The sequence below is a fragment of the Lipotes vexillifer genome, unplaced genomic scaffold, assembly GCF_000442215.2.
Source record: "Lipotes vexillifer unplaced genomic scaffold, Lipotes_vexillifer_v1.1 scaffold285, whole genome shotgun sequence".
NCBI classification, from domain to species: domain Eukaryota; kingdom Metazoa; phylum Chordata; class Mammalia; order Artiodactyla; family Lipotidae; genus Lipotes; species Lipotes vexillifer.
The window spans coordinates 487,940-507,593 of record NW_006788807.1 but is presented as its reverse complement, the minus strand read 5'-3'; the positions used below and the strand labels follow the sequence as shown (position 1 = coordinate 507,593).

The 19,654-nt window shown below is 41.3% G+C and overlaps 1 protein-coding gene across 1 annotated transcript in view; it reads left to right on the top strand.

Moving 5' to 3' along the window:
- ZNF133 (zinc finger protein 133) overlaps positions 1-13,212 on the top strand; it is a 31,063-nt gene extending 17,851 nt beyond the window's left edge. The window contains 1 exon segment of the mRNA XM_007472081.1: positions 11,301-13,212. Within this exon segment, the coding sequence (XP_007472143.1) occupies positions 11,301-13,051 (1,751 nt within the window). The 3' untranslated portion in view covers positions 13,052-13,212.
- Positions 13,213-19,654: the final 6,442 nt, after the last annotated feature.

Here is a 19,654-nt window from a genome sequence, read left to right as displayed (position 1 = left end):
AGACCGGGGCACGAACCCATGTCCCCTGCATCGGCAGGCAGACTCTGAACCACTGCGCCACCAGGGAAGCCCTCATGACTCTTTTTGAATTATGGTTTTCTCAGGGTATATGCCCAGTAGTGGGATTGCTGGGTCATATGGTAGTTCTATTTGTAGTTTTTTAAGGAACCTCCATACTGTTCTCCATAGTGGCTGTATCAATTTACATTCCCACCAACAGTGCAAGAGGGTTCCCTTTCCTCCACACCCTCTCCAGCATTTATTGTTTCTAGATTTTTTGATGATGGCCATTCTGACCGGTGTGAGATGATATCTCATTGTAGTTTTGATTTGCATTTCTCTAATGAGTAATGATATTGAGCATTCTTTCATGTGTTTGTTGGCAATCTGTATATCTTCTTTGGAGAAATGTCTGTTTAGGCCTTCTGCCCATTTTTGGATTGGGATGTTTGTTTTTTTGATTTTGAGCTGCATGAGCTGCTTGTAAATTTTGGAGATTAATCCTTTGTCAGTTGCTTCATTTGCAAATATTTTCTCCCATTCTGAGGGTTGTCTTTTGGTCTTGTTTATGGTTTCCTTTGCTGTGCAAAAGCTTTGAAGTTTCATTAGGTCCCATTTGTTTATTTTTGTTTTTATTTCCATTTCTCTAGGAGGTGGGTCAAAAAGGGTCTTGCTGTGATTTATGTCATAGAGTGTTCTGCCTGTGTTTTCCTCTAAGAGTTTGATAGTTTCTGGCCTTACATTTAGGTCTTGATGAAAGAAACTAAAGATGATACAAATAGATGGAGAGATATACCATGTTCTTGGATTGGAAGAATCAACATTGTGAAAATGACTCTACTCCCAAAGCAATCTACAGATTCAATGCAATCCCTATCAAACTACCACTGACATTTTTCACAGAACTAGAACAAAAAATTTCATAATTTGTATGGAAACACAAAAGACCCTGAATGGCAAAGCAATCTTGAGAATGAAAAATGGAGCTGGAGGAATCAGGCTCCCTGACTTCAGACTATACTACAAAGCTACATGAATCTGTAGATTGCTTTGGGTAGTAGAGTCATTTTCACGTGTTGATTCTTCCAATCCAAGAACATGGTATTATCTCTCCATCTGTTTGTATCATCTTTAATTTCTTTCATCAGTGTCTTATATTTTTCTGCATACAGGTCTTTTGTCTCCTTAGGTAGGTTTATTCCTAGATATTCTTTTTGTTGCAATGGTAAATGGGAGTGTTTTCTATTTTTATTTTTATTTTTTTGCGGTACGTGGGCCTCTCACTGTTGTGGCCTCTCCCATTGCGGAGCACAGGCTCTGGACGCGCAGGCTCAGCGGCCATGGCTCACGGGCCCAGCCGCTCCGCGGCATGTGGGATCTTCCCAGACCGGGGCATGAACCCGTGTCCCCTGCAACGGCAGGTGGACTCTCAACCACTGCGCAACCACGGAAGCCCTCTAGGTATTTTTTTATTTCCTCTGATTTCTTCAGTGCTCACCTGGTTATTAAGTAGTGTATTGTTTAGCCTCCATGTGTTTGTATTTTTTACAGATCTTTTCCTGTAATTGATATCTAGTCTCATAGCATTGTGGTCGGAAAACGATTTCAATTTTCTTAAATTTACCAAGGCTTGATTTGTGACCCAAGATATGATCTATCCTGGAGAATGTTCCATGAGCACTTGAGAAGAATGTGTATTCTTTTGTTTTTGGATGGAATGTCCTATAAATATCAATTAAGTACATCGCATTTAATGTATCATTTAAAGCTTTGGATACATTTTTAAATGAAAAATTGCAAAACAATGTTTATTACACAGTTTGGTTTTTTATTAAGAGAAGTATGTGAAAGACTGTATATCAGTATGTTTATGTGAACACAGATGTCTGCATTATTATTTACCGTGACCTTACCTCAGTGGGGATAGAATTGGAGAGAGTGGGGCAAAGTGTTTCTGGGAACGTTTTTTACTTGGCATTCTTTTTAAATGATAGAGGTATAGATAACTTTAAGGAATTGTGTGGGGTTTTTTGTGTGTGTGTGGGTGGGTGGGGGGGGTGTTGGGTTTTTTTTTTTTTTTTTTTTCCTCCAGCTCCATTTTTCTTTCTCACAATCACTTTGGCTATTTGGGTTTTTTTTTTTTTTTTTCATCTTTTGGCCACGTCATGCGGCACATGGGATCTTAGTTCCCTGACCAGGAATTGAACCCACGCACTCTGCATTGCAAGTGCAGAGTCTTAACCACTGGACCGCCAGGGAAGTCTATGGAATTGTGTGTTTTTTAGTTTTTACTTTTGACAATTTTATAAATGTTTCATACACAGAGAAGTATATGTTTTCTTTTTCTGTGTAGGAAGTTTTCTATTTCTCAGTTTTATTAAATTTAAAAGAAGCTTACAGTTAATTTTATCTTAGAATCAAGGGAATATAGCATATATAATAGAAACTATTTCTATTTTCAAGTTGTTTATATTCTTGTTTTTTGTCTGCTAAGAGTCATAAAACTCCCCAATGTCATTGTAATTGATATCAAATCCTCCATTTATTTCTAAATTTTTGCCTTATATTCCACTTCAGTGTACTGTTAGGCATGTAAAGTTTCGTGACAATTTTATCTCATTCATTAATGAAGTTTTTAACATTAAAATTCTTTGTTCCATGTGATATTCCTTTAACTTTCCCTTATTTCTTGTTAGTCTTAGCACCCACTTTGTTGTGGTTTTTTTGTTTTGAGTGGGGGGCGGTTGGTATGGTATTTAATGTGATTTTGGTGATTTGTAGCTGGTATTACATTTTATGCCAGACCAACTGCTGTCTTTGAACGGGGACTTTTGCCATTTCACATTTACTGTAATAACTGATCAGTTTCATGGGACTTACTTAGGGGCGAACTCTGGGGCATATGCAGAGGTGCTTGACTACAGTGATTGATAGGAAAGGTCAGGGCAAAGGAAGAAAGCATCTGTCTTAGCTCAGGAGGCTGTAAAACAAAATACTACACTGGGTGGCACAAGCAGAAGAGTTTTTTCTGTGTTTCTGGAGGCTCACAGTTCTCGGCTGATCAAGGTGCTGGCAGATTCGGTTACGCAGGAGTCCTGTCTTCTTGGCTTGAAAATGGCTGCCTTCTTGCTCTGTCCTCACCTGGCCTTTCCTCTGTGCCTGCACATCCCGGCTCCTCCGCCTCTTACAAGGAGGTCACCAGTCATATTGGATTAGAGCCTTATGACCTCTTTAAAGGCCCTATGTCCGAAGACAGTAGCATACTATACAGGATGGAATAATTCTAGAATGTAGATGTGTACACGGTTGGTTTTTGAAAGTTCAGTTCACTGATCAAGGCAACTGTTCAGGTAGATACAGCAATATCTGTACCTGGATTCTCAAACTGTGTGATCATTTGTCTTCAGCTGACTAGAACCAGCTGTGATGAAACAATGCCCTAAGTGTTGACATCTCCTTACAAAGAGGTATATAAGAACAAAATTTTTATATTGATTTCTGGGGAAATTTTTGTGTGTGTGTGTGTGATTCCAAGTAAATTTCTTAATATTGACAGTTTCAATGAGAAAATTTTAAATGTTTACAGTACATTGTATGTCTCTTAAAATAAAAAAGACCTAGTCTCCTTCAGTAACTTCTCCCTATTTGAAATTGTCTGTCACCTATCCTAGTCCATATTTTCCATTGACCTCTAAGATTCTCTCTGTCTTTATCGATTTTAATATCTGGCTGCATTTGTATTTCACCTCCTTCCTCTGTTACCATCTTGGGGTTGTATACCATATTGGACACTCTGACCTCAGAGTTAGTTCTCTTTCTTACCGCTAGGGAATATAACCCCAGCTTCTTGCCACCTCTGATACCTTAAACTCTAAAATTCTCCCGTTTCGTTGTTTCATCATCCTTCCATTCTCTCCCATTAAATCAAGCTTACTGCACTTTTCGAAGCCAATAACTTTTCCTCAGTCTCTTGCTTCATCTCCATTTCTTACCAGCATTGTCATTTGTTTCTCTTGACCTATCATAGCCACCCTTTTTATTTTTCCAACAATTGATTTCCACTCCTATACCCAGATGGCAGGCAATGCTAGAAGAAAATTCACATAATCTGTAGTTTTCAACTTGTATTTCTTTGTTCTGTTGGTGCCAGATTCAACTCACCCATTGACTCCCCATCATCCTTTTTGGGGGGGGGGGGTTTTTTTTTTTATTCAAACAGAAAGTCACAAAAATTATAATCATCCTCATCAGTTCACTCAGTCCCATGTAATTAATTTTTTTTCATCTTGATCTTTTGTTAGCACTTTGATGAATTCATCAGTTTTCCATGAGTTCTGAAAATGCTTATTCATTCAGTTCAGCAGTATAGTCAGTTACCAGAAACCTGTACTTGTCAGAGTCTTTTCCATGAATTCCTTGAAGATGAAACCCTTTTATAGGAACATTTTTGCAAAAGCATCAGAGTACACCCAGAACTGTCTGTAAATGACAAAAGACTTAAAAATGACCACGGTTAAAGATTTGATGAAAGTTCATAATAATACAATTGACAAGGAAATTTAGTTATTTCTGAGATACACATTTTAAAGTAATAACTAGAATTATGACTTATAACATTATACCAGAACATATAATATTTTTAGAAATTTCATGTAATGTCTGAAACATTTATATTAACATATTTCCATACAAATAACCCAAAGGAAGTTTAGTATTGTTTTGTTTGTTTTTTTATACTGCAGGTTCTTATTAGTCATCAGTTTTATACACATCAGTGTATACATGTCAATCCCAATTGCCCAATTCAGCACACCACCATCCCCACCCCACCATGGTTTTCCCCCCTTGGTGTCCATACGTTTGTTCTCTACATCTGTCTCAACTTGTGCCCTGCAAACCAGTTCATCTGTACCATTTTTCTAGGTTCCACATACATGCGTTAATATACAATATTTGCTTTTCTCTTTCTGACTTACTTCACTCTGTATGACAGTCTTTACATCCATCCACATCTCAACAAATTACTGTTTCGTTCCTTTTTTTGGCTGAGTAATATTCCATTGTATATATGTGCCACAACTTCTTTATCCTTTCGTCTGTTGACGGGCATTTAGGTTGCTTCCATGACCTAGCTATTGTAAATAGTGCTGCAGTGAACATTGGGGTGCATGTGTCTTTTTGAATTACGGTTTTCTCTGGGTATATGTCCAGTAGTGGGATTGCTGGATCATATGGTAATTCTATTTTTAGTTTTTTAAGTAACCTCCATATTGTTCGGCTGTATCAATTTACATTCCCACCAGCAGTGCAAGAGGGCTCCCTTTTCTCCACACCCTCTCCAGCATTTGTTGTTTGTAGATTTTCTGATGATGCTCATTCTAACTGGTGTGAGGTGATACCTCATTGTAGTTTTGATTTGCATTTCTCTAATAATTAGTGATGTTGAGCAGCTTTTTTTTTTTTTTTTTTGCGGTACACGGACCTCTCACTGTTGTGGCCTCTCCCCTTGCAGAGCACATGCTCTGGACGTGCAGGCTCAGCGGTCATGGCTCACGGGCCTAGCCGCTCTGCAGCATATGGGATCTTCCCGGACTGGGGCACGAACCCGTGTCCCCTGCATCGGCAGGCGGACTCTCAACCACTGCGCCACCAGGGAAGCCCTTGAGCAGCTTTTCATGTGCTTCTTGGCCATCTGTATGTCTTCTTTGGAGAAATGTCTATTTAGGTCTCCTGCCCACTTTTGGATTGGGTTGTTTAATATTGAGCTGCATGAGCTGTTTATATATTTTGGAGATTAATCCTTTGTCCGTTGATTCGTTTGCAAATATTTTCTCCCATTCTGAGGTTGTCTTTTTGTCTTGTGTATGGTTTCCTTTGCTGTGCAAAAGCTTTGAAGTTTCATTAGGTCCCATTTGTTTATTTTTGTTTTTATTTCCATTACTCTAGGAGATGGATCAAAAAAGATCTTGCTGTGATTTATGTCAAAGAATGTTCTTCCAGTGTTTTCCTCTAAGAGTTTTATAGTGTCCAGTCTTACATTTAGGTCTTGAATCCATTTTGAGTTTATTTTTGTGTATGGTGTTAGGGAGTGTTCTAATTTCATTCTTTTACATGTAGCTGTCCAGTTTTCCAGCACCACTTATTGAAGAGACTGTCTTTTCTGCATTGTGTATCTTTGCCTCCTTTGTCATAGATTGATTGACCATAGGTGCATGGGTTTATCTCTGGGCTTTCTATCTTGTTCCATTGATCTATGTTTCTGTTTTTGTGCCAGCACCATATTGTCTTCATTACTGTAGCTTTGTAGTATTATAGTCTGAAGTCAGGGAGTCTGATTCCTCCAGTCCGTTTTTTTCCTTCAAGACTGCTTTGGCTATTCGGGGTCTTTTGTATCTCCATACAGATTTTAAGATGATTTGTTCTAGTTCCGTAAAAATGCCATTGGTAATTTGATAGGGATTGCATTGAATCTGTAGATTGCTTTGGGTAGTATAGTCATTTTCACCATATTGATTCTTCCAATCCAAGAACATGGTATCTCTCTCCATCTGTTTGTATCATCTTTAATTTCTTTCAACAGTGTCTTATAGTTTTCTGTATACAGGTCTTTTGTCTCCCTAGGTAGGTTTATTCTTAGGTATTTTATTCCTTTTGTTGCAATGGTAAATGGGAGTGTTTCCACAATTTCTCTTTCAGATTTTTCATCATTAGTGTATAGGAATGCAAGAGATTTCTGTGCATTAATTTTGTATCCTGCAACTTTACCAAATTCACTGATTAGCTCTAGTAGTTTTCTGGTGGCATCTTTAGGATTCTCTACGTATAGGATCATGTCATCTGCAAACAGTGAGAGTTTTACTTCTTCTTTTCCGATTTGGATTCCTTTTCTTTCTTTTTCTTCTCTGATTGCCGTGGCTAGGACTTCCAAAACTATGTTGAATAATAGTGGTGAGAGTGGACATCCTTGTCTTGTTCCTGATCTTAGAGGAAATGCTTTCAGTTTTTCACCATTGAGAATGATGTTTGCTGTGGGTTTGTCATATATGGCCTTTATTATGTTGAGGTAGGCTCCCTCTATGCCCACTTTCTGGAGAGTTTTTATCATAAATGGGTGTTGAATATTACCAAAAGCTTTTTCTGCATCTACTGAGATGATCATATGGTTTTTATTCTTCAGTTTGTTAACATGGTGTATCACATTGATTGATTTGCGTATATTGAAGAATCCTTGCATCCCTGGGATAAATCCTACTTGATCATGCTGTATGATCCTTTTAATGAGTTGTTGGATTCTGTTTGCTAGTATTTTGGTGAGGATTTTTGCATCTATATTTATCAGTGATATTGGTAATTTTTTTTTTTGTAGTATCTTTGTCTGATTTCGGTATCAGGGTGCTGGTGGCCTCATAGAATGAGTTTGGGAGTGTTCCTTCCTCCGCAATATTTTGGAAGATTTTGAGAAGGATGGGTGTTAGCTCTTCTGTGAGTGTTTGATAGAATTCACCTGTGGTCTTGGACGTTTGTTTGTTGGAAGATTTTTAATCACAGTTTCAGTCTCATTACTTGTGATTGGTCTGTTCATATTTTCTGTTTCTTCCTGGTTCAGTCTTGGAAGGTTATACCTTTCTAAGAATTTGTCCATTTCTTCCAGGTTGTCCATTTTATTGGCATAGAGTTGCTTGTAGTAGTCTCTTAGGATGCTTTGTATTTCTGTGGTGTCGTAACTTCTCCTTTTTCATTTCTAATTTTATTGATTTGAGTCCTCTCCCTCTTTTTCTTGATGAGTCTGGCTAATGGTTTATCAATTTTGTTTACCTTCTCAAATAACCAGCTTTTAGTTTTACTGATCTTTGCTATTGTTTTCTTTGTTTCTATTTCATTTATTTCTGCTCTGGTCTTTATGATTTCTTTCCTTCTGCTAACTTTGGGTTTTGCTTGTTGTTCTTTCTCTAGTTCCTTTAGGTGTAATGTTAGATTGTTTATTTGAGATTTTTCTTGTTTCTTGAGGTAGGGTTGTATAGCTATAAACTTCCCTCTTAGAGCTGCTTTTGCTACATCCCATAGGTTTTGGTCTATCATGTTTTCATTGTCATTTGTCTCTAGGTATTTTTTGATTTCCTCTTTGATTTCTTCAGTGATCTCTTGGTTATTTAGAAACATATTGTTTAGTCTCCATGTGTTTGTGTTTTTTACACTTTTTTCCATGTAATTCATTTCTAATCTCATAGTGTTGTGGTCAGAACAGATGCTTGATATGATTTCAATTTTCTTAAATTTACTGAGGCTTGGTTTGTGACCCAAGATGTGATCTATCCTGGAGAAAGTTACGTGTGCACTTGAGAAGAATGTGTAATCTGCTGTTTTTGGATGGAACGTCCTATAAATATCAATTAAATCTATCTGGTCTATTGTGTCATTTAAAGCTTCTGTTTCCTTATTTACTTTCATTTTGGATGATCTGTCCATTGGTGTAAGTGAGGTGTTAAAGTCCCCCACTATTATTGTGTTACTGTCGATTTCCTCTTTTATAGCTGTTAGCACTTGCCTTATGTATTGAGGTGCTCCTGTGTTGGGTGCATATATACTTATAATTGTTATATCTTCTTCTTGGACTGATCCCTTGATCATTATGTAGTGTCCTTCCTTGTCTCTTGTAACATTCTTTAAAGTCTATTTTATCTGATATGAGTATAGCTACTCCAGCTTTCTTTTGATTTCCATTTGCATGGAATATCTTTTTCCATCCCCTCACTTTCAGTCTGTATGTGTCCCTAGGTCTGAAGTGGGTCTCTTGTAGACAGCATATATATGGGTCTTGTTTTTGTATTCATTCAGCAAGCCTGTGTCTTTTGGTTGGAGCATTTAGTCCATTCACGTTTAAGGTAATTATCAGTATGTATGTTCCTGTGACCATTTTCTTAGTTGCTTTGGGTTTGTGTTTCCCACTTAGAGAAGTTCCTTTAGCATTTGTTGTAGAGTTGGTTTGGTGGTGCTGTATTCTTTTAGGTTTTGCTTGTCTGTAAAGCTTTTGATTTCTCCATTGAATCTGAATGAGATCCTGCCGGGTAGAGTAATCTTGGTTGTAGGTTCTTCCCTTTCATCACTTTATCATGCCACTACCTTCTGGCTTGTAGAGTTTCTGCTGAGAAATCAGCTGTTAACCTTATGGGAGTTCCCTTGTATGTTATTTTTCATTTTTCCCTTGCTGCTTTCAATAATTAATTATTGTCTTTAATTTTTGCCAATTTGATTACTATGTGTCTCAGCAGGTTTCTCCTTGGGTTTATCCTGTATGGGACTTGCTGTGCTTCCTGGACTTGGGTGGCTATTTCCTTTCCCATGTTAGGGAAGTTTTCAACTATAATCTCTTCAAATATTTTCTCTGGTCCTTTCTCTCTCTCTTCTCCTTCTGGGACCCCTATAATGTGAATGTTGTTGCGTTTAATGTTGTCCCAGAGGTCTCTTAGGCTGTCTTCATTTCTTTTCATTCTTTTTTCTTTATTCTGTTCTGCAGCAGTGAATTCCACCGTTCTGTCTTCCAGGTCACCTATCCGTTCTTCTGCCTCAGTTATTCTGCTATTGCTTCCTTCTAGTGTAGTTTTCATTTCAGTTATTGTATTGTTCATCTCTGTTTGTTTGTTCATTAGTTCTTCTAAGTCTTTGATAAACATTTCTTGCATATTCTCGATCTTTGCCTCCATTCTTTTTCCGAGGTCCTGGATCATCTTCACTATCATTATTTTGAATTCTTTTTCTGGAAGATGCCTATCTCCACTTCATTTAGTTGTTTTTCTGGGGTTTTATATTGTTCCTTCATCTGGTACATAGCCCCCTGCCTTTTCATCTTGTCTATCTTTCTTTCTGTGAATTTTTTTTCCCCCCCACAGGCTGCAGGATTGTAGTTCTTCTTGCTTCTGCTGTCTGCCCTCTGGTGGTTGAGGCTATCTAAGAGGCTTGATGGGAGGGACTGGTGGTGGGTAGAGCTGGCTGTTGCTCTGGTGGGCAGAGCTCAGTAAAACTTTAATCCACTTGACTGCTGATGGGTGGGGCTGGGTTCCCTCCCTGTTGGTTGTTTGGCCTGAGGCAGTCCAACACTGGAGCCTACCTGGGCTCTTTGCTGGGGCTAATGGTGGACTCTGGGAGGGCTCACGCCAAGGAGTACTTCCCAGAACTTCTGCTGCCAGTGTCCTTGTCCCCACGGTGAGGCACAGCCACCCCCCACCTCTGCAGGAGACCCCCCCCAACACCAGCAGGCAGGTCTGGTTCAGTCTCCCCTGCAGTCACTGCTCCTTCCCCTGGGTCCTGATGCACACACTACTTTGTGTGTGCCCTCCAAGAGTGGAGTCTCTGTTTCCCCCAGTCCTGTCAAAGTCCTGCAATCAATTCCTACTAGGCTTCAAAGTCTGATTCTCTAGGAATTCCTCCTCCCGTTGCCGGACCCCCAGGTTGGGAAGCCTGACGTGGGACTCAGAACCTTCACTCCAGTGGGTGGACTTCTGTGGTATAAGTGTTCTCCAGTCTGTGAGTCACCCACCCAGCAGTTATGGGATTTGATTTTACTGTGATTGCGCCCCTCCTGCCGTCTCATTGTGGCTTCTCCTTTGTCTTTGCATGTGGGGTATCTTTTTTGGTGAGTTCCAGTGTCTTCCTGTCGATGATTGTCCAGCAGCTAGTTGTGACTCTGGCGTTCTTGCAAGAGGGAGTGAGAGCACGTCCTTCTACTCTGCCATCTTGGTTCCTCCCCCTGGGGAAATTTTTATTTAGGTTAATTACAGAAGTTAACAGGGCTTGAATTGGTCAGGGGCACCAGTCACTGGGGGGCCTAGACTATGTTTGTGTTGTTCATTGCTGAAAGCCTACTGCCTTGTAGAATTCTGGTACAAAGTAATCCTCTAATGAATATTTGTTAGTGAGGCAGGACACTCCAGTTCAGGTGTTTTTGCTCGTGGTCTCTTTAACCACGACTATGCTGCCTCCTCCGCCAGGGGTCCTCCAGTCTGAATGACTGCTCTCCTTCCACCCCATTCTCCTAGGGAAACAGGGGAGACAAAGACCCTTCCACGAGGGTCCTGTGGTTAGATCTCTGTCATAGAATACCATTTGGGCCCAGTTTCTATCACTGTGGTGGCTGGGTGTTAGGAGGTAAATGTAGCAGGCCCTGTGAAGGAAGTCTCGCCGGGTAGCCCATAAGTTCTAAGCATTTGGAAGAACAGGGAATCAAGTCTTAACTTCAGATGAGGCGGAACTGCTCCAGCTGCCCCGGGTCTCAGTTCTGACTCACGCTCCTCTCTCTGCAGCAGAACCAAAGCCAGAACTCCACCTCAGTCCCTTCCGCCCTCCGGAGTTCTCCAGTCAGCAGCTCCACATGCAGCACATGCTGTGTAGTCACCCTCCCTGGATCTTCGCTTGCTGGTGTGCAGAAGAGCCTGTCCGGCCAGGAGCTCCGTGCCCTGGTGACCGGCAGCAGCAGCAGCAGCGAGCCTCTGATGGAAGTTCCTGGAACGACGAAGCAGAAGGTCAGGAGAGAGCAGGCACCCAGCCTTTGTTTGGAAAGACAAAGCAAAGGACTTCAGGCGCGTTCCCCAGGCCGCCACCCCAGCAGCAGCCGGTCAGCTCTGGGCATGGCATCCAAGGCGTGGAGGGAGTGGCCAGCCCAGCTCAGACGGGGAATCCCGAGGAAACAGACAGACTGTTGAAGAGGATAGAAGTCTTAGGGTTTGGAACAGTCAACTGTGGGGAGTGTGGCCTGGGCTTCAGCAAGATGACAAACCTGCTCAGTCACCAGAGGATACACTCAGGGGAGAAGCCGTATGTGTGCGGGGTGTGTGGGAAGGGCTTTAGCCTAAAGAAAAGCCTTGCCAGACACCAGAAGGCACACTCGGGGGAGAAGCCCATCGTGTGCAGGGAGTGTGGGCGAGGCTTTAACCGGAAGTCGACACTCATCATACACGAGAGGACACACTCAGGTGAGAAGCCTTACATGTGCGGCGAGTGCGGGCGAGGCTTCAGCCAGAAGTCAAACCTCATCATACACCAGCGGACACACTCTGGGGAGAAGCCCTACGTGTGCCAGGAGTGTGGGAAAGGCTTCAGCCAGAAGTCAGCTGTCGTCAGACACCAGAGGACGCACTTGGAGGAGAAGACCATCGTGTGCAGTGACTGTGGCCTGGGCTTCAGCGACAGGTCGAACCTCATCTCACACCAGAGGACACACTCCGGGGAGAAGCCTTATGCCTGCAAGGAGTGTGGGCGGTGCTTCAGGCAGAGAACCACCCTTGTCAACCACCAGAGGACACACTCCAAGGAGAAGCCTTATGTGTGTGGCGTGTGTGGGCACAGCTTCAGCCAGAATTCAACCCTCATCTCACACAGGCGGACACACACTGGGGAGAAGCCTTACGTGTGTGGGGTGTGTGGGCGAGGCTTTAGTCTCAAGTCACACCTCAACAGACACCAGAACATACACTCAGGGGATAAGCCCATTGTGTGTAAGGACTGTGGGCGAGGCTTCAGCCAGCAGTCAAATCTCATCAGACACCAGAGGACACACTCAGGGGAAAAGCCCATGGTGTGTGAGGAGTGTGGGCGAGGCTTCAGCCAGAAGTCAAACCTCGTTGCACACCAGAGGACACACTCTGGGGAGAAGCCGTACGTGTGCAGGGAGTGTGGGCGAGGCTTCAGTCACCAGGCAGGTCTCATCCGGCACAGGCGGAAACACTCGAGGGAAAAGCCTTACACGTGCAGGCAGTGTGGACTCGGCTTTAGCAATAAGTCAGCTTTAATCACGCACAAATGGGTACACTCGGAAGAGAAGCCCTGTTTACTCAGAGAGTGTGGCCAAGGCTTTCCCCAAAAGTCACACCTCATCTTACATCAGATGACACACCAGGGCAGGAAGCCTTATGTGTGCAAGACGTGTGGACAGGGCTTTAGCCAGAAGTCTCACCTCAGCAGACACAGGAGGATGAAGTGCGCCCATCACAAACTGCAACTGCAGTCTGACCCCGAGGCCTACCCAGAGCAATCTTCTGACCCCCTGCACTCTCTCTGAGAGTGAAGATGGTGGTGAGCACTGAATAATCAAACATCGTACACTTTCATGAAACATATTCTGTAAGTGGTCAAAGGACATTTGCCTTCGTTTACTTCCTCCATGCTGAGTCTTCATGTTTTGTGGTCTTTTGTTCTAATAAACTGCTTCTTTACAAACCTTGGCTGTGTATTTCATTCACTCCTCTATAAAGATAGGGAATGAGGAGTGTTAACGGAAATCTTGAGCTGCTGAGTCCACTATTCCATAAAAATTCGATTCCTTGTAAGACATAAGAACTGAGTCACTCTGTATTTATTGGAAAAGTCTGGTCCCCTGTATAGGGAGAGAATCTGGGGACTGTATTCAGGGGATTTAGGTGAGGGGAGGGAATCTTCCAGGAAATATGGCTTTCCCTAGCCATTCCTCTCATCTGCAGCCCCCTTTCTTGCCCCTCTCCTGGCTCTGAAACATCTACATTGTTGCCTTTGCTGAATCATCCCCTAACTGCTTTTATTGCTTTTTTTCAGGCTTTAGTCCCTAGTCCTCATGTCTTGGGGCCCCCTTGACAATATACTGTCCCCAGCACTCCAGTCTCAGAGCCTGGTCCTCCGGCTATGACAACCTTGGGTCTCCAGTCACACCCATTCAGATCACCAAGAACATGGTGCTCTGATAATGAGACAGCCTGTAAGCAGGTGCCCTCCTAAGCCCTTCGGTAACAGGAATAAGACTTGAAGCCACATTCCCAAATCAGCCCTGTAACGTCAGGGTTAGAACTTGCAGTTGTGCTCCTTGGCACTCCACCCCATGCCCAGCCCTCATGGCAACCATCCAGTAACTGGTCTAAGGTCCCTTAGCCACACACCCTCAAGAGTTAGAACTTAGTAGTTCTCCCACCACAAGGCTGTTTATCATAGTGAAAAGATATTTAATCATATTTGAAGATTCTCAACCATACTTCCTTCATTGTGTTCCCAGCCACAGTGGTTTTGCTCTAAACAAGTGGCCTTTAAGGTAAGGATCATCTCATGGTTGCAGCTCTGAAAACCTTTAAGACTTCGGAAGATTTCAGTGTGAAGCTCCTAGACCCTACCAACTCCACAAAATGGTTTCTATGAGTTTTAAGGGTATCATCCCACAGCACCCTACACTCAACCCAAACCAGAGAGGGGCCTGACTTGAAAAGGTTTGTAGGTTTGGTTTCATCTAATGGAGTGAAATTCAGTTAAGAGGCATAGGAAACCCAAGGCATTTGAAATAGAAACACCAGCTTAAGTCTGTAAAGGACAGAGAAAAACGCCTATGTTTTTATGGGCAGGGAGGCAGGCTGAGAAATATACTGAACTGTAAACAGCCCATTTCTTAGGGAAAAGGAAGAATAACAGTGCAGACACAAAAGCCATGAGAGTCACTCTCAGGGGGCAGTACCGGGCACTTGTCAAGGAACTGATGGCATGTGCCCGGCTCAACTTCACAGTCCACACCAGGACACGTGGTCAGACTGTCAAAAGAGAGAATCTTGAAAGCATGGAAAGAGACATGCCACATACAAGAGATCCTCAGTAAGATTGACAGCCGGTTTTCGTTAGACACCATGGATGCCAGAAGGCAGCAGGATGGTATATTTAATGTGCTTGAAAGAAAAAAAAGGTCAACCAAGAATTCTGTGTCTGGCAAAAGTAGAGAAGTTAAGACATTCTCAGAAGGTTTGAGGGAGTTCATAACTAATAGACATGACCTACAAGAAATGCTCAAGGCTGGAACGAAAGGACACTGGAATAGTAACTTGAAGCCATACAAAATGTTAATAATAATCCCAGTAAAGGTAGCTGCATAGTTAAGTATGAAGTCAGTATTATCATATTTTTGGCTTGTAACTTTCTCATATGTGATTTAAAAGACAAATGAATAAACAATAATCATAAACCTGTTAATGAGCACGTAATGTATAAAGATATAAGTTGTGACAACACAACATAAGATGGGGTGGAATTGTATAATTTTTATATGCTATTGAAATTAAGTTGGCATTAATTCAAACTAGATTGTTAGAAAATTAAGATGATAATTGTAATCTCCAGGGTAATTTTGAAGAAAATAACTAGAAAAAATATACAGAAGTATATCCTGTACATATGTAAATATGTACATACAGAAATATACGGAATTTATATTTTGAGAAAAAAATCAAAATGATACACTTGAAAAAATTAAACACAAAAGAAGGCAGTATTGGATGAATTGGGGAACAAAACTTATATAAGCTATACAGAAAATACCACAGTTGCAAAAGTATGTCCTTTCTTATCAGTAATTTGAATATAGATGGATTAAGCTCTCCAATTAAGAGGGACACCAGCAGAATGGATTAAAAAACACATGATCCAACTATATGCTATCTCAGAGATACTCACTTTAGATCCAAAGGCACAAACAGGTTGAAAGTCAATGAATGGAAAAAAGGATATTCCATGCAAATAATAACCACAACAGAGGTGAGGCAGCTATACTAATATCACAATACTGGACTTCAAGTCAAAAATTGTTTCAAGAGACAATGACATTCTATGTTGATAAAAGGGTTAATCCATCAAGAAGATGTAACAATTACGTACACACCTAGTAACAGTGCCCCGCAACATATGAAGTAGAAAATTAACAGAATTGAAGGGAGGAATAGTTCTACAATAATAACTGAAGATTTCAATGCCCCACCTTAAATAATGGATGGAGAAACTAGACAGAAGATCAATAAGGAAACAGAGGACTTGAGCATTACTGTAAACCAACTAGACCCAACAGACATGCACAGAAGACTCCACCCAACAGTGGAATACACATGCTTCTCCAGTGCATGTGGAATATTCTCCAAAATATGTAGGACCATAGAAAAGTTCTCAATAAATACTAAGAGATTGAAATCATACCGGGTATCTTCTCTGTCTGACCGCAATAAAATGAAACTAGAAATCAGTAACAAGGAAAACTGGAAATTCCACAGATGTGTGGAAACAGCACACTTGCAAACAACCAATGGGTCAGAGAAGAAAATCGCAAGGGAAACTGGAAAATGCTTTGAATGGAGCAACGAATACCTGCTGCTAAGGTTTCCACCACGGGTGCAAGGAAGAAGTTTTCTGATGCTTTCTGTCTGATTATGAAAAGCTAAAATCAAATGGGGAAACATGGGAATTTTAAAACAGAGGGGCCAGATAATTTTTCAACTCAACCTTGTAAACAGCAGAGCCTGGTATACTCCAAAAAATGTAAAAAGTGAAAAAAAGGAATCTAGAATTTGAGTTTATATTAGCAATGCTGGAAAATTATTTCCCTTACACCCTTGCCTTCTGGTTGATTCCACTTTAAAAACTAGAAGATCAAAATTAATTTTTTGTCAAAATTAATTTAGATTAAAAGGAAACTAATGACTATTCAATTTAAAATTGCTTTGAGATGAATGAAATGAAAACACACCGAAACTTACGGGGTACGGCAAAAGCAGTGCTCAGGAAATTTATAGCTATAAAGGCCTACGTTTTAAAAGAAGGAAAACCTAGGGGCTTCCCTGGTGGTGCAGTGGTTAAGAATCTGCCTGCCAATGCAGGGGACATGGGTTTGAGCTCTGGTCAGGGAAGATCCCACATGCCGTGGAGCAACTAAGCCCTCGCGCTGCAACTACTGAGCCTGCGAGCCACAACTACTGAGCCCATGCACCACAACAAAGAGTAGCCCCCGCTCGCCACAACTAAGGAAAGCCCGCACGCAGCAATGAAGACACAACGCAGCCAAAAATAAATAGATTTTTAAAAATTTAAAAATAAATAAAAAGAAGGAAGATCTCAAATCATAAACCTAAGCTTTGAACTTAGGAAACTAGAAAAAGGGCAAACTCAAACTTGAAGCAAGGATAAAAGAACAAAGATTCGAGTGGAAATTAACACAGACAATAGAAATTAATAGACACAAATCAATGAAACCAAAAGTTTCTTTGAAAAGTGCAACAACACCGACAAACTTTTAGCGAGACTGACCAAGACAAAAAGAGAGGAGCCTCAAATGACTAAAATTAGAAATTAAAGTGGGCCGTTACTAATGACTTTACAGAGCCGAAAAGGATTATAAGAGCATGCCGTGAATTACTGTGTCAACAAGTTAGTTAACCTAGATGAACAGATAGCTTGAAACATACAAACCCTTAATCCTGTATAAATAGGAAATCTGAGCAGACCAATACGAATAAGGCGATCGAGTCAGTAATCAGAAACCTTCCAACAAAGTAAAGCCCGGAATCAGATGGCTTCGCTGGTGACTTCTACCACTTAAAGATTTTACACCAGTTCTTCTCAAAATCTTACAAAACCTCTTCCTAATTCATTCTGTGAGGCCAGTATTCCCTGATAGCAAAGCCTGACAGAGACAACATGAGAAAACTACAGACCAATATCCTTTATGGACATAGATGGAAAAACCCCCAACAAAATGCTAGCAACCAAATCCAGCAGCATGTTACAAGGATTTTACACTATGACGGAGTGGTTTCCTGGTTCAGCACAGGAAAATCCATCAATACAATACACCACGTTCATAGAATGATGGTTAAAACACACACACAAACATGCACACATTCCATTTATATGAAATACCCAGAATAAGCCAATCCAAAGAGAAGGCAAATTAGTGGTTGCCAAGGGCTAAGGAGAAGGGGGAAATAAGGAGTAACTTCCCTGTTAGTGATAAAGGGCTGCCATTTGGGGTAATAAAAATGTTCTGGAACTAGACAGTGATGATGGCTGCAGAACATTGTGAATGTGTCAAAAGCCATTGAATTGTATACTTTAAAAATGGTTAATGGGCTTCCCTGGTGGCGCAGTGGTTGAGAGTCCGCCTGCCGATGCAGGGGACACGGGTTCGTGCCCCGGTCTGGGAAGATCCCACATGCCGCGGAGCGGCTGGGCCCGGGAGCCATGGCCGCTGGGCCTGCGCGTCCGGAGCCCGTGCTCCGCAACGGGAGAGGCCACAACAGTGAGAGGCCCGCGTATCGCAAAAAAAATAAAAATAAAAATAAAAATAAAAATAAAAATGGTTAAAATGATAAATTTTATATTATCTGAATCTTATTTCAGTTAAAAAATTTAAAAATCTTCCCTACCCAAATCCTATTAATTAATAGGTAGAATAAAAATCTAGGGACAAATCTGGTGCCACAAAAATATTTGAGGCCTAAAATTGCCGATGTAAAATAAAGCTTACGGAACTTCCCTGGTGGTCCAGTGGTTAAGACTCCATGCTCCCCATGCAGGGGCCCGGGTTCGATCCCTGGTCAGGGAACTAGATCCCGCATGCTGCAACTAAGACATGGTGCAGCCAAATAAATATTTTTAAAAAAATAAAGCTCACACACACTTGGTAAAATCCTAAACTGGCAGCAACAGCATTTCAATTGTTTTCTTAAGTTTTTCCAAAACAAATTGAGAGAAACGGTTCTGAAAAACCGTTGCTCTGTTTATGGCACACAGCTGATTGTCTGGGATTGTTAAATCCTCTAAGTACCTGTTTATCAATCTATAAAGTGTGAAAGCAAACATCTCAGAAGCAGGTGTACCATCCTGCTGGCCGGCTAGAATGAGTGCTTGGTTTTGTGATGTCAATTTGCAGGGAGCCTTTCTCGGGAGAAGCAAAATTTTGTGTTCTAATCCCTGTTCTCAAGCTCCATACAGTATTATAGAGAAGAACAACGCAGTCCTTACAGAATATTGAGACAGTCCACAGCGAAGGGCTCATTTCTGTACCCCAGTCTCTCAGTGCTACTGGTGAGCCAAAGGGGATGCCTTCATAGAGGAGAGGGTTAGCCAAGAAAGTTTTCATTAAAGGTGTGGAACTTTAGGGAGAGATCAGGGAATAATGACAAGGACTTGGAAAGTCAGAGGAGAGAAAGAATAACCCAGGAAAAACTGGAAGTAGAATTTTTAGGCATGGAAATAACAGCTATAGTTTCCACAAAGAGACTGCTTTGCCTGGATTTTAGGGAACGTATTAGGGAAATAAGATAAATTGTTACCAATGGTCAAATTCTAGAGGCTTCAGAAGCCAGTTTGAGGAGTCTAGAATTGGAATTATAAAGGAAAGGGACAAAATAAAATAAACAAAATGCTGAGGCACTTAAACTGGGAGAAATTCAGTGAAAGGTGGAAAAAAACACCACCAGCAGCCTGACAATAAATGGTACTCAAGTCTGGATATAGAGGTAGGAGAGAAAAGGTAAGGTGCCTGGCCTTTTCCAAGTCAACCATTAAATATCTTTCAGTGCTAGTACACTTTTCTACTTTTGCTATTTTAATTTATCTCAAATCCAGAGGATACGCTATGCTTCCAACTGCATCTGTAGCTTTTTTTTTTTTTTTTAAACACATCTCCACTCTCCGTCATGTGTCTAACTGCAGAGATTTCCCCCAGGGCTCAGACTGCTGAGTAAACAATGGTGTCTTCCATCCTGAAAAACGTGTGCTCTGCTGCCCCACTGCCCTGAGCTTTGATAGGAGAATGTGGGAACCAAGAGACGATTAGGTCCTGATTTGTAAAATTTTAGTGCTGTTTAGTGTTGATGAGCCTTTTCAGATAGTT